Consider the following 25,133-nt stretch of genomic DNA (forward strand, 5'->3'; position numbering starts at 1 on the left):
TATATAAGTGTGGTGGTTGGATTGTGTGTCAGACAGAGTAAAGGAATACTAGAGTGTAGGACAGATGGAGAGGGGCACAATTCCTGTGCCCCACCCCCTGCCCCCACCCCCTCTCTCCCCGGGATTGGCTGATGTGATGGTCGCCGTGCAGGATCTACAGGTGAGAGATCTCTCTGATTCGTCAGATTCCGACATTTCTCTCACACAAACCACATAATATAAACGAACAAAAATAGCTTTTACTAAACAGCTTTCAAACTAATGGCACAACAGCAGCGTGAATAGGATGTCTTTTTTAAAGTTATGTTTTTGTGCCTGTCAAGGGGCTGGGTCTGACCAATAGCTCTTAACTACAGGACTGGACACAAACAAGCTGAACAATGCTGGAGACAATTTGTGCCTATAATGTTGGGTTTCCTTTGCTCTTGAGAAACACTCATTACTCATTAATAGGAGGCATTTTTTAAAGTTATGTTTTTGTGCCAGTAAAGGGGCTGTGTCTGACCTGGAATGTTCACTCGTAGACTGCATTTAGACAGGCAGCCCAAATTTCTGATATTTTCTTTCACTATTTGGTCTTTTGACCAATCAGTTCAGAATCTAAACACAGCCTTACAATACTGCACAGTACAAGTCAGTCACTGTGCCTTAGACAGCGCTGGTTTCTACCCCATCTTTTCATGTTTGCCATCTTTGTTCATGTTCACACTTAATGACGAACATAAAAGAGACATTTCAAAGTTTAGCTGTGGGAGCGAGGCTGGCGAGACAAGCATGTTTAACTGCAGAATTAAATTACATTACAACCCCTATAAAACATCAATTTTGTTTGGGGTTGCCTATTTTTTAATCTTCTCTTCACATAATTAAAACCGAACAGTAAGAATGCCTCCTATAGAGATGAAAATAAGAGGCCTTTGGGAGGAGAGTTAGATACCTGAATACCTGAGGGGATTTTGGCTCATGGATAAAGCGCTTCTCTGGCTCTGGGATGATAGTGACGAGGGACGAGTTATGCCCCCACACAAGCAGAGAGATGAGCCAGACACGCTGCAGGACTGACAGATTGTGTTGACAATGTTTGGGCTGCTTCCTGTAGGTTCACCGCGGGGTAAAGGTTCTGGCACAATCTGAGGTGTTGCGTTATATGTGTTTCTCTCTGCCACACTCTCTCTTCCTGTGCCCTCTCTTTCTATTTGCTATCATTTTCTTTCTTTCTCTCTCTCTCTCTCAATGTATTTATAAATCCCTTTTTACATCAGCAGATGTCACAAAGTGCTTTTACAGAAACACAGCCTAAAACCCCAAACAGCAAGCAATGCAAATGTAGAAGCACGTGGCTAGGAAAACCTCCCTATAAAAGGCAGGAACGTAGGAAGAAACCTAGAGAGGAACAAGGCTCTGAGTGGTGACCAGTCCTCTTCTGGCTGTGCCCAGTGGAGATTATAAGAGTACATGGCCATTAAGGCCAGATCGATGACCAGCAGGGTCAAATAACAGGGGTTATAGAGGGTGCAGATCAGTACCTCAGGTGTAAATGTCAGTTGACTTTTCATAGTCGAGCATTAAGAGGTTGAGACAGCAGGTGCGGCAGAGAGAGAGGGAGAGGGAGGGTCGAAACAGCAGGTCCGGGATAAGTTAGCGCGTCCGGTGAACAGGTCCGGGTTCCATAGCCGCAGGCAGAACAGCAGAAACTGGATCAGCAGCATGACCAGGTGGACTGGGGACGGGGACAGCCAGAAGTCATCAGGCCAGGTAGTCCTGAGCAATGGTCCTAGGGCTCAGGTCCTCCGAGAGCGGAGAGAGAGAGAGAGTGATGGGAGAATAAGAGGGAGCATACTTAAGATCACAAAGGACACCAGATAAAACAGGAGAATTACACCAGATAGGACAGAGTGACCCTAGCCCCTCGGCTGTTTTAGCCATCCAGCAAGGAAGGATCCACCTCAAACCAAAACAAAACAGTACTGTAGATTAGCTCAGCATTTCTTAATCCTCCTCTCCCAGTACCCCTGGCAATGTCGGGTGCTGTTACAACATATTTCTAAATGTACTGTTTAAAAGGCCCATGGCAGTCAACAAAAATACTTTTCATGTGTTTTATATATATTTCCACACTGTGATGTTTGAATTATACTCTAAAATGGTGAAAATTATGTTAATTCCCTTTTAGTGTAAGAGCTGTTTGAAAAGACCACCTGACATTTCTGCCTGTTTTGGTGGGATGAAGTTTTGGCCTGCCTGGTGACATCACCAGGTGACAATTTAGTCAATAGACCAATAAGAAAGAGAGTTCCAAACCTCTATCAATAACAGCTACCTTTCAGTTTTCCCCTCCCCACTCAGACCACTCCCAGACAGTCCTAGCAAAATTATTGCTTGAGAAATTGCCCTTTGCTAAGTAAACAATCAAAGTAAGGTACTTAATTGCTACCCAAAAAATATTTGATAGTGAGATAAAAATGTCTGCATGTTACCTTTAAGGGATACTTAGGGATTTTGACAATTAGGCCCTTTATCTACTTCCCCAGAGTTAGATGAACTTGTGGATACCATTGTTATGTCTCTGTGTCCAGTATGAAGCATGCTAACACATACCTATAGACTTCCAGACAATGAGCTAATGCTAGTTAGCATTGGCTTGCAAAACTACCTCTAACTTCCTTCATACTGCACAGACATAAAAATGGTATCCACAAGTTCTGACTGATCTGACTGATGTTGCCAAAATCGAAGTATTCCTTTAAATGAACAGTGAAATGGAATAATATTTTCTCACTATATCTCCTACAAATCACTTTAAGTTCACATTTGAGTTTACAGTCACAGTTCTTGGTCCAATAGATGTTCCAACATCTTTAAACACTAAGTGAGGTATGCAGGGATGAATTGTAGATGAGCTGTCATTGGCTAGAACAGATACTTAAAAACAGTTCAGTTTTAGAAGTTGTTGATGTTGGTCAGAAGGCTTCCATGTAAACCACAGTCATCAACAAAATCTTATCTTAATTGCTACCAGATAGGTCTGCGGGTTCCGGGCAGAAAGATAAATCATTCAATTTGACAGTCCGCCAAACTTACACGCTTCCTCCAATATACAACATCTGTGGTTGCTTGCCTTCTCTTGGAAAAGGCAATTTTATTATTTACATTTATTATGTTATTATACCATATGTACACAATAACATCTGCAAAAGGCATTGAATCCTAGCAATATTTCAAAACGGGTTGCACTTAGTCAATGTTAGTGTTATTTTTTTGGGGGGGGATAGATCAGCTTTAATCTTGCAGTTAGATTGTGGCTTCTATCAATGTAATTGTCTGCATCATTTCCAATCCCCCATATATATTATTTTAAATATATATATATGTTTTAGATATATTTTCCTTCTTTATTATTTTCCCCTTACCTACCATCCCTCCCCTAATTGAAGTAAACTAATGGACAACAATACTTAGGCTTCTACTTCCAGCTCATACATACTACAGTTGAAGTCGGAAGTTTACACACACTTAGGTTGGAGTCATTAAAACTCGTTTTTCAACCACTCCACACATTTCTTGTTAATAAACTATAGTTTTGGCAAGTTGGTTAGGACATCTACTTTGTGCATGACACAAGTCATTTTTCCAACAATTGTTTACAGACAGATTATTTCACTCATAATTCACTGTATCACAATTCCAGTGGGTCAGAAGTTTACATACACTAAGTTGACTGTGCCTTTAAACAGCTTGGAAAATTAGAGAAGATGATGTCATGGCTTTAAAAGCTTCTGATAGGCTAATTAACATAATTTGAGTCCATTGGATGTGTACTTGTGAATGAATTTTAAGGCCTACCTTCAAACTCAGTGCCTCTTTGCTTGACATCATGGGAAAATCAAAAGAAATCAGCCAAGACCTCAGAAAAAAATGGTAGACCTCCACAAGTCTGGTTCATCCTTGGGAGAAATTTCCAAATGCCTGAAGGTACCACGTTCATCTGTACAAACTCAGAAAGGAGATGCGTTCTGTCTCCTAGAGATGAACGTACTTTAGTGCGAAAAGTGCAAATCAATCCCAGAACAACAACAAAGGACCTTGTTTCCTCCAGCATTTACACAGGTACAAAAGTATCTATATCCACAGTATAATGACTCCTATATCGACATAACCTGAAAGGCCGCTCAGCAAGGAAGAAGCCACTGCTCCAAAACTGCCATAAAAAAGACAGACTACGGTTTGCAACTGCACATGGGGACAAAGATCATACTTTTTGGAGAAATGTCAGCTGGTCTGATGAAACGAAAATATAATTGTTTGGCCATAATGATCATCGTTATGTTTGGAGGAAAAAGAGGGAGGCATGCAAGCCAAAGAACAACATCCCAACCGTGAAGCACGGGGGTAGCAGCATCATGTTGTGGGGGTGCTTTGCTGCAGGAGGGACTGGTGCACTTCACAAAATAGATGGCATCATGAGGAAAGAAAATGATGTGGATATATTGAAGCAACATCTCAGACATCAGTTGCACCCCTGACTTTTTGCCCTCAAAACAGCCTCAATTCATCGGGGCATGGACTCTACAAGGTATCAAAGCGTTCCACAGGGATGCTGGACCATGTTGACTCCAATGCTTCCCAAAGTTGTGTCAAGTTGTCTGGATGTCCTTTGGGTGGTGGGCCATTCTTGATACACATGGGAAACTGTTGAGCAAGAAAAACCCAGCAGGGTTTCAGTTCTTGACACAAACTGGTGCGCCTGGCACCTACTAACTTACCCAGTTTAAAGGCACCTCAATATTTTATCCCGCCCATTCACCTTCTGAATGGCACACACACACAATCCAGTATCAATTGTCTCAAGGCTTAGAAATGATTCTTTAACCTGTCTCCTCCCCTTCATCAATAAGGGATCATAGACATTTATATTTCTGTCATTTAGCAGACACCCTTATCCTGAGCAACTTAAATTTAGTGCGTTCATCTTAAGATAGCTAGGTGGGACAACCACATATCACAGGCATAGAAAGTACATGGTTACTCAATAAAGTAGCTATGAGTAGAGTCAGAGCTAGAAAGGGGGTCAGGGAGAGGTCTCGGGGGGAAATTGACATACTTGAGTAAAAGTAAAAATACCTTAATAGAAAATGACTCAAGTAAAAGTGAAAGTCACCCAGTAAAATACAACTTGAGTAAAAGTCTAAAAGTATTTGGTTTTAAATAGACTTAAGTATCAAAAGTAAATGTAATTTCTAAAATGTATATACGTATCAAAAATAGAAGTAAAAGTAAAAATCTTTTCAAGTTCCTGATATTAAGCAAATGTATTTTTTTTTATTCACGGAAAGCCAGGGGCACACTCCAACACTCCAGACATAATTTACAAATGAAGCATGTGTGTTTAGTGAGTCCGCCAGATCAAAGGAAGTAGGGATGACCAGTAATATTTTCTTGATAAGTGTGTGAATTGGACCCTTTTCCTAAAACATTTTCTTTAGGAATGTAGTGAAGTAAGAGTAAAAGTTGTCAAAAATATAAATAGTACAGATACCCCCCAAAACTACATAGGTTGTCAAAAATAGAATTGTACAGACTCCCCCCAAAACGACTTAGCTTGTACTTTGTAGTATTTTTACTTAGGTACTTACACCACTGGGGTGGGTCAAGTGCAAGTGCTGGTTCACCTCATCGAGTAGCAGAATGGAGTGCTCAGGCTGGGGTGTAGGGTTTGAGCATAGGTGTAAGGTAGGGAGGGGCAGTTCCTCTTGCTGTTCCATAGGTAAGCACCATGGTCTTGTAGTGGATGCGAGCTTTGACTGGAAGCCAGTGGAGTGTGCAGAGGAGCGGGGTAACATGAGAGAACTTGGGAAGGTTGATAACCAGGCGGGCTGCAGCATTCTGGATAAGTTGCAGCGAGTCACTGCTACAACAACTCTATGGATGTTGTAGAGCATGAACCTGCAGGAGCGAGTCACTGCTTTGATGTTTGCAGAGAATGACAGGGTGTTGTCTAGGGTCATGCCAAGGTTTGTTGCACTCTGGGAAGGCGACACTGTGGAGTGGTAGGAAATGGCTTTAGTAGCAGATACAGAGGAAGAGAAGGTAGAGAGGAGGGAGTGAAAGGATGATAGGTCCTCCGGAAGTTTAGTTTTCCTCCATTTTTGTTCAGCTGCCCGCAGCCCTGTTCTGTAGGCTCGCAATGAGTCACTCAGCCACGGAGCAGGAGGGGAGGGCCGAGCCGGCCCGGGAAGAAACGGGACAGTGCGAGTCATAGGATGCTGAAAGGGAGGAGAGTAGGGTCAAAGAGGCAGAAGCAGGATACAGGAGGGAGAAGGTAATATGTACATGTAGGTAGAGTTATTAGCAGAAGGGAGAGATGATAGGATAGAAGAGGAGAGAGTAGTGGGAGAGAGAGAGAGCAAAGATTGTGATGCGCATGACCATCTGGGTAGGGGCTGAGTGGTTAGGGTTGGAGGAAAGGGAGACAGAAAAGGAAACAAAGTAGTGATCAGAGACCTGGAGGGGGGTTGCAGTGAGATTAGTAGGCGAGCAGCCTCTAGTAAAGATGAGGTCAAGGGTATTGCCTGCCTTGTGAGTTGGAGGTGATTGGGAAAGAATGAGGTCAAAAGAGGCAAGGAGGGGAAGAGAGCTTTTACCTGGATTCGTGGAAAGAGCAGGTGTTCTTAATGTTTTGTATACTCAGTGTGCTGGTACATAATCTTATTCCCGGCTTGAAACTCTGACTCAGGCATTTGGTAAATCAGCAGGTACAATGTTGGGAACAGTTGTCGTTAAACACTGGTAGAAAACTCTAAAAAGGCATCTGGTGACAATGTACAAACATGCCTGTGAGGGATGCAGTGGCCATCCCTCTGATCAGGGTACAGCTAGATGTGGTGTGGACATGAGCAGTCTGCCCAGCTCATGGTTTAGTCAGATCCCTGGGTGTCAATTGACAAGGCATCAAGGCGTCATGGCAACATGCATGCCAACATTCTGATCTATTTGTGTATGGCTAATAAATTAACCAAATAGAAACAGAAACTCGCTCAACAGCAGAAAACTTTAAGCACAGGTGCAAACAACCTACATTGTTGTACACAGTATGGGATATTCTCTAAGCCGATTAGCATTGTTGTGAAACACTATATGATAAAATGACCCCTCATCTATAATCCCTAATGTCCTCTCTCTTCCTTTCTCCTTCTCTCTCACTCACTATCCCTCTCTTTCTCTCTCTCTCTTCCTCACCCACTCTTTCTCTCTCCATCATTCCTCTATATTGTTCACTCTCTCTCACTCCCTTTCACTCTCTGTCCTTCTTCTGTCTGTATCATTCACTATCTTACTCGCTCTCTCTCTCTCTTCCTTTTTCTCTCTTCAGGATGTTTGACAGCCCTTCCCATTGACCCAAGCCCGAGGATGCTCATGGTGCCCGTCGGAAGTGGCCAACCTCACCACACCGTGCCTGTGGCCTGCGCCCTCACCTGTTCCTGGCTCCTGCTACTCTTTCATGCCGCCTTCAGCCAGAAACCTGCCAAGCTGCCCCTGGTGGGCCGCAAGCCCTTCATCGCTGCCTGGAACGCACCGCTGGACCTGTGCACTGTCAAGTACAATGTCCACACCAACCTGGAGCAACTCTTCCACATTAGTGGCAGTCCGCGGGCCGTCCACACTGGCCAGAACGTTACCATTTTCTACGCCAACCGGCTGGGCCTCTACCCTTTCTACACGGACCACAGCATCCCTATCAACGGAGGCCTGCCCCAAAACTGCAACATGAATGACCATCTCCTCAAGGCCTACAGGGATATCAACCATTTTATCCCCTCGGAGGACTTTGCCGGTCTGGCGGTCATTGACTGGGAGTACTGGCGCCCACAGTGGAGCCGCAACTGGCACAAGAAAGACATTTACCGGCGGAAGTCGAGGGAGCTGATCGCACAGGCCTATGTCAACGTGACTTCATCACAAATCGAAGAGCTGGCGAGCAAACGCTTTGAGAAGAGTGCTCGGGCGTTCATGCAGAAGACTGTCCAGCTAGGGACGTTGCTTCGCCCCAACGGACTCTGGGGCTTCTACCTCTATCCGGACTGCCACAACTACAACCTGTATGAGCACAACTACACAGGCTCCTGCCCTCTGCTGGAGAGCCGGCGTAATGACGAACTGCTCTGGTTGTGGAACAGCAGCACAGCACTGTTTCCCTCAGTGGCTATCAGGAAGAGCCAAACAGACAGTGTCAGCAACCTCCATTTCTCCCAGTTCAGGGTGCTGGAGTCTCTGAGGATAGCTGGGCTCACCTCACATGGCTATGATCTGCCCACGTTCGTGTACACACGCCTGGGCTACAGAGACGAGGCAATGGCCTTCCTCACCACGGTAAGACTGTCACACTTAATAACCCAAAGGTCTAAAATCAAATGCTTTTCATCCTACATGATCCCAATGGGACTGGTAATTCACTGATTCTTAGTTGATACTACAAAACTTTGGAATGCTTTACACACAGGATCAGTTTAGACATAACTTGTTTGACTGGGAACTATTTATTTTTGGCATTCTTTAACCTACACTAATTTGTTTCCCTCTCAGCAGTCAACACTATTTAGAGTACTGCATCATAAGTTGTGTGCAGGCAATTCTGCTTTTCCTAAGGAGACATTAGCACCATCTTGTGGCTGCTTAAATAAGTTGAAAATGTGGTGGAATTATCCTGTCTGTGTGTCTATGTGAATTGCAGAAAGACTTGATCCACACCATTGGGGAGAGTGCTGCTCTTGGTGCTGCTGGTTTTGTGATCTGGGGAGACCTCAACCTCACCTCATCCAGAGTGAGTCTGATTCTCCATCTTTACTGTTATCTAATATAATTCACATTAAAGTTAGACCATCCAAGTGTTACACAAGCTAGAATAGAGAAGAGCCAAAAAGGCTGGCGTTAGGGCAATGAACTGCTCTGAAAAAGACAAATCCTTAATTAAAGCTATGAAAATAAAGTGCTTGCTATTTCATTCTGTTTGGAATTATTTTTGCTGTCAACACCTCCAAGGCCTGTGTACATCTGCCATTCAAAATGAGGCTTTGAGAAGAAATGTAATGTATTCCTAAATGTATTCCAAACATTATTCCTACTAAGCATTTACCAATGGCGACGTCTTTTGGATGTCTTTTTTTGGTGCAGTCTGGACTGGCCTTGTTTTCAGCGTACAAGGATGCAGATTTTTGGTCTCAACTTTATTTTGGCCAAACATTTTTATTTTATTTATTTTTATTTCACCTTTATTTAACCAGGTAGGCAAGTTTAGAACAAGTTCTCATTTACAATTGCAACCTGGCCAAGATAAAGCAAAGCAGTTTGACACATACAACAACACATGGAGTAAAACAAACATACAGTCAATAATACAGTAGAAAAATAAGTCTATATACAATGTGAGCAAATGAGGTGAGATAAGGGAGGTAAAGGCAAAAAAAGGCCATGGTGGCGAAGTACATACAATATAGCAAGTAAAACACTGTAATGGTAGATTTGCAGTGGAAGAAAGTACAAAGTAGAAATAGAAATAATTGGGTGCAAAGGAGCAAAATAAATAAATAAATACAGTAGGGGAAGAGGTAAATTTGGGCTAAATTATAGATGGGCTATGAACAGGTGCAGTAATCTGTGAGCTGCTCTGACAGATGGTGCTTAAAGCTAGTGAGGGAGATAAGCGTTTCCAGTTTCAGAGATTTTTGTAGTTCGTTCCAGTCATTGGCAGCAGAGAACTGGAAGGAGAGGCAGCCAAAGGAGGAATTGGCTTTGGGGGTGACCAGTGAGCTATACCTGCTGGATCGTGTGCTACAAGTGGGTGCTGCTATGGTGACCAGTGAGCTGAGATAAGGGGGGACTTTACCTAGCAGGGTCTTTTAGATGACCTGGAGCCAGTGGGTTTGGCGACGAGTATGAAGCGAGGGCCAGCCAACGAGAGCATACAGGTCGCAGTGGTGGGTAGTAGATGGGGCTTTGGTGACAAAACGGAAGGCACTGTGATAGACTGCATCCAATTTATTGAGTAGGGTATTGGAGGCTATTTTGTAAATGACATCGCCGAAGTCGAGGATTGGTAGGATAGTCAGTTTTATGAGGGTATGTTTGGCAGCATGAGTGAAGGATGCTTTGTTGCGAAATAGGAAGCCGATTCTAGATTTAACTTTGGATTGGAGATGTTTGATGTGAGTCTGAAAGGAGAGTTTACAGTCTAACCAGACACCTAGGTATTTGTAGTTGTCCACATATTCTAAGTCAGAACCGTCTAGAGTAGTGATGCTGGACAGGCGGGCAGGTGCAGGCAGCGATCGTGTGGCTCAGTTGGTAGAGCATGGTGTTTGCAACGCCAGGGCTGTGGGTTCGATTCCCACGGGTGACCTGTACAGAGAAAAAAATGTATGCATTCACTACTGTAAGTCGTGAGAGCATCTGCTAAATGACAAAAATGTAAAGAGCATGCATTTAGTTTTACTTGTATTTAAGAGCAGTTGGAGGCCACGGAAGGAGAGTTGTATGGCACTGAAGCTCGACTGGAGGGTTGTTAACACAGTGTCCAAGAAGGGCCAGAACTATACAGAATGGTGTCGTCTGCGTAGAGGTGGATCAGAGACTCACCAGCAGCAAGAGCAACATCATTGATATATACAGAGAAGAGAGTCGGCCCAAGAATTGAACCCTGTGGCACCCCCATAGAGACTGCCAGAGGTCCGGACAACAGGCCCTCCGATTTGACACTGAACTCTATCTGAGAAGTAGTTGTTGAACCAGGCGAGTCAATCATTTGAGAAACCAAGACTATTGAGTCTGCCGATGAGGATGTGGTGATTGACAGAGTCGAAAGCCCTGGCCAGGTCAATGAATACGGCTTCACAGTATTGTTTCTTATCGATGGCGGTTAAGATATCGTTTAAGACCTTGAGCGTGGCTGAGGTGCACCCATGACCAACTCTGAAACCAGATTGCATAGCGGAGAACGTGCGGTGGGATTCAAAATGGTTGGTAATCTGTTTGTTGACTTGGCTTTCAAAGACCTTAGAAAGGCAGGGTAGGATAGATATAGGTCTGTAGCAGTTTGGGTCAAGAGTGTCCCCCCCTTTGAAGAGGGGGATGACCGCAGCTGCTTTCCAATCTTTGGGAATCTCAGACGACACGAAAGAGAGGTTGACTAGGCTAGTAATAGGGGTTGCATCAATTTCGGCAGATAATTTTAGAAAGAGAGGCTCTACAGTGAAATGAGCCAATAAACACTAACCAGAACAGCAATGGACAAGGCATATTGACATTAAGGAGAGGCATGCTTAGCCGAGTGATCATAAGGGTCCAGTGAGTAGTGAGGTTGGTTGGGGTCACGGCGATTCAGACAGCTAGCCGGGCCATGGGTAGCAAGCTGGCAGAAGATGGTCTGTTTTTAGCCACCTCATGCATTTCCGTCGGTAGATTAGTGGGGTTCTGTGTGGTAGAGGGGACCAATCCAATTGGCAAAGTAGTTATAGGTATAGTGGCCCAAGAAAATTGTCCGATAGACCTATTCAGATAGCAGCCGATAAGACAGCTAACGATTAGCGGGCCGCAGATGGGCGTTCAGGTTACGTCGCGACGGAGGGGCCAGTTGGATAACTCCCTCGGGCAGATAACGTCGGTAGTCCAGTCGTGAAGGCCCGGTGGGGCTCCGCATCGGCAATAAAACGGGTCCGGATAGGTGATTGTAGCCAAGGAGTGGCTGATGGAACTCTTCAGCTGGCTAGCTCCGGAATAATTGATGTTTGCTCTGGGACCGACGTTAGCCAATAGTCACTCGGATAGCAGCTAGCTAGCCAGTGAACTGGCTAACTTCTGTTTGGCTTTTGTTGTGGATTTCAGATTTGAGGTGAATAATCCTTTTTTTAAACAATCGGTGAGGCGGGTTGCAGGAGAGTGTTTTGAAGTTGAGTTTTTAGAAAAAATATATATAAAAAGATATGCGAAGAAAATATGTAAATATATATATATACATGGGACACGACAAGACGAGGACAAAGGACGTCTGACTGCTATGCCATCTTGGAAAGATCTGATCAGATCAGAAAATAGGCATCTATGTTTGGTTCAGATTTTGTCAGGTCTGGACCAGCCTTGATTTCTACATCCACAGATGTCTGTTCCGGACTTGCCTATATTTGGCCCAAACAGACGTTTATAATTGGTTCAGATTTGGTCTGGTCCAGATCACCCTGGAATTGGCCCAAACATAGACGTCTATAAATGGTTCAGATTTAATCCGGTCCGGTTTGGACTGCACAGTACAGCTTTGATTTGGTCCGGTCCAGATTAACCTGGAATTGGCCCAAACATAGACGTCTATAAATGGTTCAGATTTAATCCGGTCCGGTTTGGACTGCACAGTACAGCACATTATGAAAAGTAGAGTACAGTACATTACAGTACAGTAGAGCACATTAAGGAACAGTAAAGTATAGAAAAGTAAAGTATAGTGTACTGTTTTGCACCCCACTATACTCTACTGAATTAAACTATACTGTACTGTACTGAATTATACAACGGGTGGGTCTAATCCTGAATGCTGATTGGTTAAAACCGCATTCCAGCAGGTGTCTATTTCACAAGTTACCACTGACTGAATCTATGATGTTGAAATGCCTATTTACTCTGTTCCATCTTCGCTAGAAAACAGCTTAAACAAATGCAAATGAAGCTACTTTGCTGTTATTCTGGCTGCACTTTTTGACATGACTGTAAATTAACCGTAGTTGGCTAGCTAGCAAGCAAGGGATAAGAACGTTGCCAGTCAGTATGGCAATGGAACATTTAGAATGAACGACTGGATCGTGTCTATAGATACAGAACAAAAAGAATGAACGACTGGGTCGTGTCCATAGATATAGAACAAAAATAACGAACGACTGGGTTGCACCTCTAGCAACCCTAGATTTGTGTCAGGACTATATCTTGTGGAAGGATGAAATAGTACGAATAAATTAATCAAAATAACATTTTTAATGAAATATGTCAAATATGTCAATCATTATTTTAATATGTTGGTAACCCGTTGTATAAAGGTGATAATGCCCCCGCATAAAGATAATAACACCCATGCCAATATATCCAACAAACACTGGCTTCAAGGGCATTATCACTTAATTAAACTCTACTGTAATGAATTAAACTGTACTGTACTGTACAAAACTGTACTTTATTGTACTGTACTGTACTCTACTGAATTAAACTATACTGTACTCTCCTTTACTGTACTCTACTGTACTCTATTCTACTGAATTAAACTCTACTGTACTGTACTCAACTGTACTCTACTTTACTAAACATATGGGAGGCAGGTAGCCTAGCTTTAAGAGCGTTGGACCAGTAACCAAAAGGTTACTGGTTCGAATCCCTGACCCGACTAGGTGAACCATCTGTCGATATGCAAGACAATCTGTTGATGAGCAAGGCACGAAACACAAATTGCTCCTGTATGTCGCTCTGGATAAGAGTGTCTGCTAAAATGTAATGTAAATATAAACTGTGCAGTACTGTGATGTTCAAACTTGTGAAACATAGCCTAGACGTCTATGATTCGGTTGGACAGACCACATTTGTAGTTGTTTGGGTGTGGAGCTCATTAGAATAATACCCAGCACGCTTTGCAAGTGTTTGTTTTTACATTTACAATAATGTAATACATATTATGTTGCAATCTTCATTTGGCTCACCGTTCCTATTTTAAGAGGCTTAATAAATTATTATTGTGATATAATGCTTACTTCATTGATAATGTATGTGCAGTTGAAATTTGAAAAAATACTTATTTCAATATCTGTAAATTATCTCTTTTCAATGTCTGGAAAATACATGTTTTTGACGTCTTTGTCCGGAAAACTTGTATTTTCTCCTTTCATTCAGCACCTCAAATGCACTTGATTACAATGTCCCGAAAACAAGTATTTTCAACATCTGGAAAATAAGTATTTTTGACATCTGGATAACACATATTTTCTGCATCCGGAAAATAAGTATTTTCACCTTTCATTCAGCAGATAAAATACACCGTCAACATCTGGAAAATAAGTCTAAAATATGTATTTTCAACTTCATTTTGCTTACTGGGTTCTCTTGGAGCTTGAGTTGGAACTTCAAGCATTTTATATATCTGGGTGTAAGACATACCAATGCTATAAGGAGGACAATAGTTGGTTGACAATAGCTGAAAACCAACAGAGAATAGTTATGACAGTATAGGGCAGCGCTCTCTAAAGTATATAAGGGATTATCGTGGATTGCACAATGCCCTTATTTGTTTGACTGTCTATTCCTTTTTTTTTTTCTCTCTCTCTCTCTCTCTCTCTCTCTCTCTCTCTCTCTCTTGTCTCCAGCACAACTGCACAAAGGTGAAGTCCTTCCTGAACCAGCGCTTGGGTCAGTACATCACCAATGTGACACGGGCTGCAGAGGTCTGCAGTGACTTCCTGTGCCAGAGCAACGGCCGCTGTGTCCGCAGGGACCTCCACGCCCCGTACTACCTCCACCTAAGCGGAGACAGCTACCACATCCAGCCTTCAGGGGAAGGGGACTTTGTGGTCACTGGCTGGCACTCACAGCACGAGCTCCAACTACTGGCCGAGAGGTTCCGCTGTCACTGCTATGAGGGACACACCGGGGAGAAGTGTGACAGCCTGAACAAGGTGGTGGAAGAAGAGGAGGAAGAGGAGGGGGGAGAGGGGGAGGAGGAGCAGAGGGAAAGTGCGGCTTCACGAACTGGGAACACCCTTGGCTTGGTGGTGTTGCTCCTCCTATTGAACTTTATCCTTAGTGGGGACTGTTGTATGATGATAGCACTTTAAGTGCCATGTATTATTTGCGGTAGTGGAGACAGAGCTTGAAGTCACTTCCATGGGAACTGCTTTCATGCAATGCTTTGTCATTTTTCAACTGGGGTCCTTCACTATAATGGGTAACACTTTACTTGAAGGGTACCACCTTGTCAGCTCAGGGATTGAAACTAACAACCTTTCAGTTACTGGCCCAATGCTCTAACTGCTAGGCTACCTGCCACCCTAAATGCTTATCCTGTCATCAAACCTACTTTATGCTATCATTAAGCCTTACTATATATTAGGGTCAATTTAAACTGTGGGCTGTTTTTTGTCATTTTGCCATTAGGCATGCGCTGCTCCCTTTGCCAGCAACGACATGTATTTGCTGAAAGTAAGGTAACATCCAAACCCTATTAATTCACACAAAACACCATAACTATTGGTAGTATTGTAAGTTCTGACAATTTAATGATATCTGGGACTCTTGCAGTTTCATCTAGCAATAAGCTTGGTAATTCCACAACGCAAAGTGTATTATTTTTTTAACTGTACGCTATCATTGAATGCTAATTAATTTGAACGGATTATCTAATTTGACTACTGGAGGAACAATAAAGTTTTAAAAAGTTCCTTGGCACAGTGTAATTTGAAAAAGCCTTTAACAAATTGGTGTATCTACATGGAAAAGTTTCTGAACCACTTCACGTTCGGGCCCCGTGGCCTTCTACAGGGAGTACTGTTTAGTAGGCAACGTATAGGAACATTGTGTAACAGAGGCGCTATGGAGGTTGCCAGCTGTTTCCTTCCTACGCCTTTTTGCAAACATTGGTGTTCAAGTTATCTTTCAACTGGACATCTCATCGATTCACAGGTGTATGTTCAAAAGAACCCAAAGCCTTACGTATCACTCTGACATTGAAGCTCAGGTAGGCAGGGGTTAACACTGAGCAGCAACGGAAGAGACAAGGTATGTAATGTCAACACCTTTTGCCTGTCCTCCTTAGTTAGTAGTTTACTGTAGGAGAGTTACAAGGTATTTTCTTGCAACACCAAAGTGAGTGTCTTCTACCCAGGTTACTCTTGAAATGTGTGAAAATGTAAAATAATTTTGATGTACAATTGTTATGCTAAACTGGACTGTAAAACCATTATGTATATAGCCTGTATGTTATTTTAATGTAAAGAACAGAAATGTTTCAAATCTTGCCAATTGTATTCATGTTGTTCTTTACCCATGCACAATGGCACTGTACAAATGTACTCCAGATGTTCTTTCTGTGAAGCACCCAGGGCTAGAGCCATAATTGACTTGGCATCAATATAAGGCATGTCAGCATTTTGATAGCCGCCAACATTTCTTTTTGGATTGCTTTACTCACTTTTTGTTCATGTTTTATGTGTATGGACAAGTGGCTCATATAAGTAGTTCATACAATTTATTTCATTATGTCTACTGACTGTGGTTTCACTGTAGACAAATACATCTCAGTGTGGATGATTTCATAATCTCAGCCATCTCAGCTAAAGTAGCCCTGTTGTGCTTTTGCCTAGACCGCACTTAAGATTCCAAGATTGTAAACCAAATACACAAGGATTATATGCAACATATGACAAGTGTTGCTTGAATGTAGATGAACTGCAAAAAAATAAAAAATATCTATCATTTTGGATAAATCAATTTGTTTCTACATTCTGCTTCAAAGCCAAGAAATGTTATTAAATGGCATTATATGGAGGCTGATATCAAGAAATAAACATGGATGACTATTTTCCAATTGACAACATATCAATGAAGATTCTCCATTGAGAATGGTTTTTAATCAGCCCTTAGTAGCCCTTTAACTGTCCCTTAAAGTGGCCCTGAATGTGACCCTTAAAGTTTGGATTCTATTGCATGTGTATTTGGACACATTCCTTCTCTTACACACGATGTGTTAGGCTGATAACTGCAGACAAACACTGATATCCTCGGCACACTCAAGAGGTCAGGTGCCTTGAAGGGCATCTGTGTTTTCCAGAGTGCAGAAACGAGATAGGAGACCAGATATCAGTAAAAGCAGCAGTTTTACAGAAATGTACAGGACCTGCTGTACTGGTTGATAGACACTACTGTTCAAAAGTTTGGGGTTAATTAGAAATGTCCTTGTTTTTGAAAGAAAAGCACATTTTTTGTCCATTAAAATAACATCAAATTGATCAGAAATACAGTGTAGACATTGTTAATGTTGTAAATGACTATTGTAGCTGGAAACGGCTGATTTTTTTATGGAATAGCTACATAGGTGTACAGAGGCCCATTATCAGCAACCATCACTCCTGTGTTCCAATGGAACGTTGTGTTAGCTAATCCAAGTTTATCATTTTAAAAGTCTAATTGATCATTAGAAAACCCTTTTGCAATTATGTTAGCACAACTGAAAACTGTTGTTCTGATTAAAGAAGCAATACAACTGGCCTTCTTTAGAGTGGTTGAGTATCTGGAGCATCAGCATTTGTGGGTTTGATTACAGGCTCAAAATGTCCAGAAAAATAATTTTCTTCTGAAACTCGTCAGTCTATTCTTGTTCTGAGAAATGAAGGCTACTCCATGCGAGAAATTGCCAAGAAACTGAAGATCTCATACAACGCTGTGTACTACTCCTTTCACAGAACAGCGCAAACTGGCTCTAACCAGAATAGAAAGAGGAATGGGAGGCCCCGGTGCACAACTGAGTAAGAGGACAAGTACATTATAGTGTCTAGTTTGAGAAACAGACGCCTCACAAGTCCTCAACTGGCAGCTTCATTAAATAGTACCCGTAAAACACCAGTCTCAACGTCAACAGTGAAGAGGCGACTCTGGGATTCTAGGCAGAGTTCCTCTGTCCAGTGTCTGTGTTCTTTTGCCCATCTTAACCTTTTATTTTTATTGGCCAGTCTGAGATATGGCTTTTTCTTTGCAACTCTGCCTAGAATTATATGCCCATTATTTGGTATCCTTTGGACCAGGGCTCTCAAACCCTGTTCTGAGAGAGCTACCCTCCAGTAGGTTTTCGCTCCAACCACAGTTGTAACTATCCAGTTTATTATTAGATTCAAGTGTGCTACAGGATGGTAGCTCTCTAGGAACAGGGTTGGTGAGTCCTGCTTTGGACAGTATGCAGAGCCTGTTACTGTCACGCCTCGGTACTTATACCTGTGTTCTCTGTTTGTCTGCTGCCAGTTTGTCTTATTTGTCAAGTCAACCAGCATTTTGTCTCAGCTCCTATTTTCCCCAGTCTCTTTTTCTCGCTCTCCTGGTTTTGACCTTTGCCTGTCCTAACTCTGAGCCTGCCTGCCTAACCACTCTGCCTGCCCCCGATCCTGAGCCTGCCTGCCATCCTGTGCCTTTGCCACTACTCTGGATTATTGACCCTGCCTGTCTTGACCTGTTGCTTGCCTGCCCCTGTTGCTGTAATAAACATTGTTACTTCAACACGGTCTGCATTTGGGTCTTACCTGAAACGTGATAGTAACTTTTAACCCCATAACCTTTGAGGGGCTTTAAGTAATGCTACTGTGATAATTAAGTTGATGAAATAGTGTGTTTTAACCCCTTAGAGTTGATTGACGCACCGGTGCATAACAAAAAAATCCCAATCAAAATCCGTCAGTTTAAGATAGAGATGTTTTTTTTGCATTGGATGCGTCTCAATTTCCCACATCTGCCTGTCGCACTTCCACAACTGTGGTGAAAGGTGGCAAAGCTAGAGGGTGTTTGTCAGACCATGAGACATCCCAAAAAATCAGTCTTACAAAAACGTCTTTTGTGTCTGAAGGGCTTGAGCTATTATGACCAGTCTTTTGAAAGGGGGAGACTCTCACGAATGATGTTCTCCATTTTGCTCTATGACCCCCACGAGTGTCAAGAGACTCGTAATGAAGTTGGTACCGTCGATGTGCAAACTTCTGCTTGGTAGCGTCCAAACACTTTGGGTTTCAAACTAATGGGATTCTCCTGAACATGATGGTGTTCTCCGTTTTGCTCTACGACTCCCACAAGTGTCACGGGACTCGTCTGAAGGTAACCGGTACAGGTAAAAAAAAGTTTGTTTTGTGCCTACCCCCCAAAAATATCCATATATTTCCTGAGATTTTTTGTATGTCTCCTAGAATTAAGACAACCACTTCAAAACCTTGTATCTTATTATTTATTTTTGGACTGTCCTTTTGGCCATTAATGAATGTGTTTTTCACAAAATGTATATTTAATTACATCTGTTTTTATATATCTAGATTTTTTTTTTATACCTAAACGGGTCCTAAAATTCAAAATCAAATAGCTAAATGATCCATAGTATGACCAACAATTTCTGATTTCAGCTTAGCACCCCCCCCCCCCAACGTCTTACACGCCAAAGAATGAACAGTTTCGGTCAGACAGATATGATGAAATTACTAGCTACGAATGTACAATTACTCAGCAGTACATTTCCTACTTAAACTGACTAAGCATATAGAGGGAACGATACTAGGGACAAATCATATCAAATCATGACACATAGCAAGGATATTTGGTGGTGTCCACACATTGTTGTGATAAACATGTTTCCTCATACCCCACTCCAGGCACAGAAAATTTCATTTTAAACCTGTTCATATCAACGAATCCCAATAAATAGAACCCCCTGAGGGAGTCACAAGACCTAGCATATAAATCAAAGTCTGTCTTCTCCATGCTGACAAGTTTGCGTAAGCGTTTGCTGTGTAACACCAAGCTACGCTCAAAGCTATTGCAGAACATATTTAGAGACACACTATTTAAATTTCCCAGATGAGACCTGGGGTGAGGCTTGTAGTAAGAGATCAAACATTTTGAGCAGAAGAAGGAGACATACAGAGTGTGCTGGATTGCAAGGAATTTGTGTGAGAATCCCTGGAACAGGTGTGTGCACATTCATGTTGTAACCTTTAATCCTTTGTTCTACCAGCTTGACAACTTTGTTTAGTCTCATTTTCTTTCATGTTATTGTTTGAAGTATGTTTGAAGTGGTATAGATGTAGGATCTTAATTTGAGCCAGTTTGCAACAGCAGGAAAATAATCCTGCAGCAAAAGGAAATGTGCATTTTTACGTGGATTATAGTTAATGGACATTTGAGCAGGGGTTGGTTCATTTTTCAAAGTGGAAATGACAAACTTTAGAAGCCTTTTTAAACCTTGAATACATTACAAGTTTGCATTTCCTGATGTGCAGGAAAATTCTCAGAAACAAAAGAGCGATTTGTCTTGGCCAGTGATCGCCTGTCTCTTGTCCTTTCTCTAGCCTTGTTGAGATGTGTGCTGATAAAACATTGAAGTCAAGCCACCTGTGGCTGTTGTGACATAAGTTCCAATTTTATGACCCATAATAAAATATAAAGTATAGTGATTTAATGTGAGGAATGTGCCTCTGGTGGTTAATTCCATTGGTGTGTAAGAGCGGGAATTGGAGTTGATGATCATTGATTAGTAATGCCTGATGTGTGTCTAAATTCCTGTCTGCCACGTAAACTAATTGAAATGGTGGTAATGTAACGCGCCATTTGTAGGTTTCAGAGAGTGAAACATCAGCTATGTTAAAGAAAGACTTGGACACGAGACAGCTTAACTGGATGGGACTTTATTCCAGGACAACCACCATCCTAATTAGTTCAAGTGAGAGAGACATGTACACTCTTAGAAAAAAAGATGCAATGTACAACCAAAAAGGGGTCTTTGGCTGTCCTCGTAGGAGAACCCTTTGAAGAACCCCTTTTGGTTCCAGATAGAACTATTTTGGGTTCCATGTAGAACCCTCTGGGGAAAGGGTTCTACATGGAACCCAAAATAGTTCTACCTTGAACCAATAAGGGTTCTTCCTGGAACCAAAAAGTGTTATCGTATGTGGATAGTCGCAGAACCCTTATGGAACCCTTTTTTCTAAGAGTGTAGAACTGGGACAATAAACTCTGACCATACCAATCACTTATCGCAGGCATTTTGCAGATATCCTTCATTCAAATAAGTAGCATTTACTACAGAAATGTGAAATACGTTTGTTAATATGGGTGATTGTTCATTTTACAATTGCTGACTTCAACCATCAAACTATTTGTAGTTTAAAGTATGTAGTATATATATGTGATGTGATGCACATTAATGTTATAAATGTATCGTTCTATTTATCATAATCACATAAATTCAGGCAATTTATTGTATTATGGATTTATGTCCATATCACTGAGCTCTAATTCACACGTCAGGCATTGCTAATAAATGATCATCAACTCCAATTCCCACTCTTCCAGTCACAATACATTGTGAAATAGTACAAGTGCCAACGGGTTTTCTTGAGGAAAGAGAAAAACAGAACATAGATCAGATCTTTGGAAATGCTCCAAATCAATTACCCTTTACATAATAATGGAATTTCTTATTATTCTTAACTCTGCTTTCGGGGAAATGGGGTGGTAATTTTCAGCAGTTGAGAAATCACAGATATGATTGAATACAATGTGCTTAGTTTTGTGCTGATGTCATTCTCTATTGCCTCCATTTTGACTATTACTTCTATTTTTACCATTTGTGCAGTGTTTGGTTGTTTTTTCCACTCCACACAAGATGTTCCCTCACAGAAAAATGTAATTATTTTTATTGAATTGAACACTTCAAATGTAAAAGCTTTTTTGAGTAGATGGTGCAGGATAGAATGCTGATCAATGATGTCACAGTTATGTTTGTATTTGCCAAAATTACATCAAACAAAAACAAATACTTCTTCTTTGAAAGGAAATCTGCTTTGAAAAGAAAGGTAGTGCAGAACACATTTAAATTTTGGTTGGATGTGCTTTCTTTTGATACTGCTCCAAAACATTACTCACAATAACTTTGATTGATTATGCTCTGTTTTCCCATCTTAAGGAATAAGACACAGAGTTGAAAATGAATCTGGACAGGGTCTCCTTTCGTGGACTGCACTTCATGGAGTGTTTTTTTCTCATGACTCTGCTGGGCACTAACTGGGCACTACCTAAAACAGACCCACCTGTAGATCCTGACTACCCCTTCCTATTCATGTGGAACGCTCCCACAGAACTCTGCGAGACCAGATTTGGCGTGGTTCTCAACCTCTCCCACTTCCAGTTAGTGAGCAGCACTTTGAAGTCTGCCACCAACCAAAGCATCTCCATTTTCTACACTGACCGTTTCGGCCTCTTCCCCTACGTGGACGAGGACACAGGGGAAATGTACGACGAAGGCCTTCCACAGCTGATTGATTTCCAGGAACACCGTGAGCAGGCCGAAGATGACATTGAATACTACATCCCCGAAGACCAACCAGGTCTCGCCATCCTTGACTTTGAGGAGTGGCGACCACAGTGGGCCCGGAACTGGGGCAGCAAGGACATCTATCGAGATCTCTCAATTGAGACTGTGAAAACCAAGACCCCAACCTTATCCGACGACGAGGCCGAAGACAGAGCCAAGATAGTGTTTGAGCGAGCAGCAAAGCGATACTTTCTCCGATCTCTCTTGGTTGGGAAGAGGCTAAGACCCAACAGGCTTTGGGGATTCTATCTGTACCCGGACTGTTACAACTACGACTACAACCAGGATATGAGTGATTATTCTGGGAGTTGTCCTGAGCTTGAGCAAGAGAGGAACGATGAGTTGATGTGGCTATGGAAGGAGTCCACTGCTCTCTATCCATCCATCTATCTGGAGCTGATCCTGAGAGATTCCTACCAAGCCCGCCTGTTTGTCCGCCACCGCATTCAGGAAGCTATGAGAGTATCCATGCTCCCCAACCAAAGTTACGCCATTCCTGTCTACGCCTACATCCGCCCAGTTTTCAAAGATAGTGGTGATGACTACATGTCAGAGGTCAGTGAACACTGTCAAGAGATCTGAAAACAATTTTGTACCTGACAGCACACTAACTGGCCTAAAATCAGACATAGCCTAACCCAGGGATCTGCAACTAGATTCAGCCGTGGGAGAGGATGGAACTTAATTATAATAATTTGTACACTGCATAATTGACCACAACTAAGCCCAAAAAGAGATTGTATTTCAAAAGAACAATACTTTCATACCTTGATTACATTGAGACACAATCACATATGTCTTTTTTTATATTTGTGGGAATAATGTAACAGATTTCCTAAATTAAACAAATGTTTTACTGGAATCCTGATGATTTTAGTATTTTTTTACATAAAACTAAAATCCTACAAAAAAGACGTATATTTTTTATGTTGCTAAAAACTTTTGTTGTTGTTGCTTAAAATATTTTGCCGACCACTGGCCTAAATGTCTGAAGGGTAGAGCTAAAAAATCATAGTGATATTTTCCTTTAATCCTCTGTTCTACCAACATGACAACTTTGTTTAGTCTCATTTTCTCTCGTGTTATTTTTTGAAGTGTGTTTGAAGTGCTAGTGTTTTGTCTTGGCAAAATGTGTATCCTTTGAATGACTTGGTGTGATTTGTATCTTTTAAATGACTTGGTGGGGGTGTATTGTGTCATAGTGATTTCCCCTTATGGCTTTGTAACTCTGTGGTTTCCAGTATGACCTGGTGAACACCATTGGGGAGGCAGCTGCCCTGGGAGCGGCTGGGGTGATCTCCTGGGGGGACATGAACGTCACTGACTCAGAGGTATGCTCCCTATTTCTATACAGATCTATTTCATATGCTTCTAAGAACAATCCATACGTCTTTAACACCTAAATGCATTTAATCAAATATTTAATGTAAACACAACAAAAACACTTTATCATTCTGCCCTTAACTTTTCACAGGACTCCTGCTTCGCTGCCAGACGCCACCTGGAGAAGATCATGAATCCATACATCTTGAATGTTTCCACAGCATCGCGGCTGTGCAGCGAGGCTTTGTGTCAGGCAAATGGCCGATGCATAAGAAAGCACTGGAACAGAGACGACTACCTACACCTCAACCCATATGTCTTCCAGATCAAGAGATATAAAACAGGCAATCTGGCTGTGAAGGGTGAAATGTCCCAATATGAGATTGACTGGTTTGCTGACAGATTTGACTGTTTGTGCTACTCTGATGAACCATGTCAGTCCTCCATTACTCTAAACTCCTTCCCCAAATTTGTCCAAAGCAATGGAACTCCCCAATACTTCCAACCGTTTGTCATTCTGACTTCTATTGTCTACACTATGTATGTTTTTTTGTAATGATGTGCAACATCACAGGAAGCTGGTGAAGGGAAGACTGCTAATAATGGCTGGAATGGAGTAAATGGATTGGTATCAAGCATATGGAAACCATATGTTTGATACCATTTGATTTATTCCTTTCCAGCCATTACTATGAGCCCGTCCTTCCCAATTAAGTTGCCACCAGCCACCTGTGATTTATGTGTATTGTGGACAAAAGGAGGTGTTGTACTGTGTTGTACTGTCACTTGGAGTTTCCAGGGCTTCTTGAGTTTATGTTTGGGATACTAGTTTGGGTTGCTACCATATGTAAAAAATTCGAATAAAAAAGTTCAGGTAAAAGGTATGAACACACTGCACTTTGGTGAAAATACGAAAACATAATTGAAACTGCCGTGAAAAGTGTAAATACATTTGATGGTGATGTAAAAGTACACATTATGATGAAATACCATAATTTCCAAGTAAAGACAAGATCACAAGTGTAACTGGATATACTGTATATCCACAACTTTTAACTAGGTTTCTAATGTGATATACTGTATATCCACAACCTTTAACTAGGTTTCTAATGTGATATACAGTACCCAATATCTTATGACACTGTAAGAATTCATCAGGTATATAGGCTACTGGCATTTGGCTACTGGCATTTCCTGTCAATGACAAGTTTCCTGTTCACAAATCTCCAGATGGCTTTCAAAACCTGTTGTTTAGCTCAAGGGAACTTTGTGACTGTCTGACAGATTTTTTTTAAATACATTGATCATGAAAATACTTTTTAACTCTGCATTGCTGGGAAAAGGCTCATAAGTAAGCATTTCACAGTATAGTCTATACCTGATGTATTCAGGCATGTGACAAATAAAATGTGATTTGATTTCAGTCATTTCTCACAGATATTATTGGACGTTGCAGATCCACAGCATGAATCCATGTGTCTTCTGGCTAGAGTGCCTATGTGTCTCCCTAAAGGGACAATGTAAACAAATAAACCAGACCATACCACTATGTTCCACCCGAGCTCCTGGTTGCTCTTAGCTTTCCTCCATTTGAAAATATGTAACCAGTAGAGTCGCCTAGCCAGACAGGAAGGGAATGCATCATGAAAAAGGGAAATGTAAATTAAACTCCTGCTGATAG

At 41.9% G+C, this 25,133-nt stretch overlaps 2 protein-coding genes across 2 annotated transcripts; both read left to right on the forward strand.

The window, feature by feature from the left end:
• The first annotated feature begins 3 nt into the window (after positions 1 to 3).
• Positions 4 to 16,807, forward strand: hyal4 (hyaluronidase 4). The gene is made up of 4 exons (XM_014169987.2): positions 4 to 160; positions 7,370 to 8,367; positions 8,729 to 8,818; positions 14,382 to 16,807. Exons 2-4 carry the CDS (start codon positions 7,408 to 7,410, stop codon positions 14,847 to 14,849), a joined length of 1,518 nt encoding a protein of 505 aa, XP_014025462.1. The 5' UTR covers positions 4 to 160; positions 7,370 to 7,407; the 3' UTR covers positions 14,850 to 16,807.
• A 2,696-nt stretch (positions 16,808 to 19,503) lies between these two features.
• Positions 19,504 to 24,875, forward strand: LOC106584562 (hyaluronidase-5). The gene is made up of 4 exons (XM_014169988.2): positions 19,504 to 19,725; positions 21,722 to 22,684; positions 23,371 to 23,460; positions 23,604 to 24,875. The coding sequence occupies exons 2-4, from the start codon at positions 21,743 to 21,745 to the stop codon at positions 24,006 to 24,008; spliced, it is 1,437 nt and encodes a 478-aa protein (XP_014025463.1). The 5' UTR covers positions 19,504 to 19,725; positions 21,722 to 21,742; the 3' UTR covers positions 24,009 to 24,875.
• The last annotated feature ends 258 nt before the right edge of the window (positions 24,876 to 25,133 follow it).

This window comes from Salmo salar, chromosome ssa23 (assembly GCF_905237065.1).
Source record: "Salmo salar chromosome ssa23, Ssal_v3.1, whole genome shotgun sequence".
Taxonomy (NCBI): Eukaryota; Metazoa; Chordata; class Actinopteri; order Salmoniformes; family Salmonidae; genus Salmo; species Salmo salar.

Excerpts from the sequence above, each read along its gene's own strand:
- hyal4 (XM_014169987.2), top strand. The coding sequence starts at position 7,408 with ATGCTCATGGTGCCCGTCGGAAGTGGCCAACCTCACCACACCGTGCCT. Across the intron at positions 8,368-8,728 it reads CAATGGCCTTCCTCACCACG|AAAGACTTGATCCACACCAT; the intron begins GTAAGACTGTCA and ends TGTGAATTGCAG. Across the intron at positions 8,819-14,381 it reads TCAACCTCACCTCATCCAGA|CACAACTGCACAAAGGTGAA; the intron begins GTGAGTCTGATT and ends TCTTGTCTCCAG.
- LOC106584562 (XM_014169988.2), top strand. The coding sequence starts at position 21,743 with ATGAATCTGGACAGGGTCTCCTTTCGTGGACTGCACTTCATGGAGTGT. Across the intron at positions 22,685-23,370 it reads GTGATGACTACATGTCAGAG|TATGACCTGGTGAACACCAT; the intron begins GTCAGTGAACAC and ends TGTGGTTTCCAG. Across the intron at positions 23,461-23,603 it reads TGAACGTCACTGACTCAGAG|GACTCCTGCTTCGCTGCCAG; the intron begins GTATGCTCCCTA and ends AACTTTTCACAG.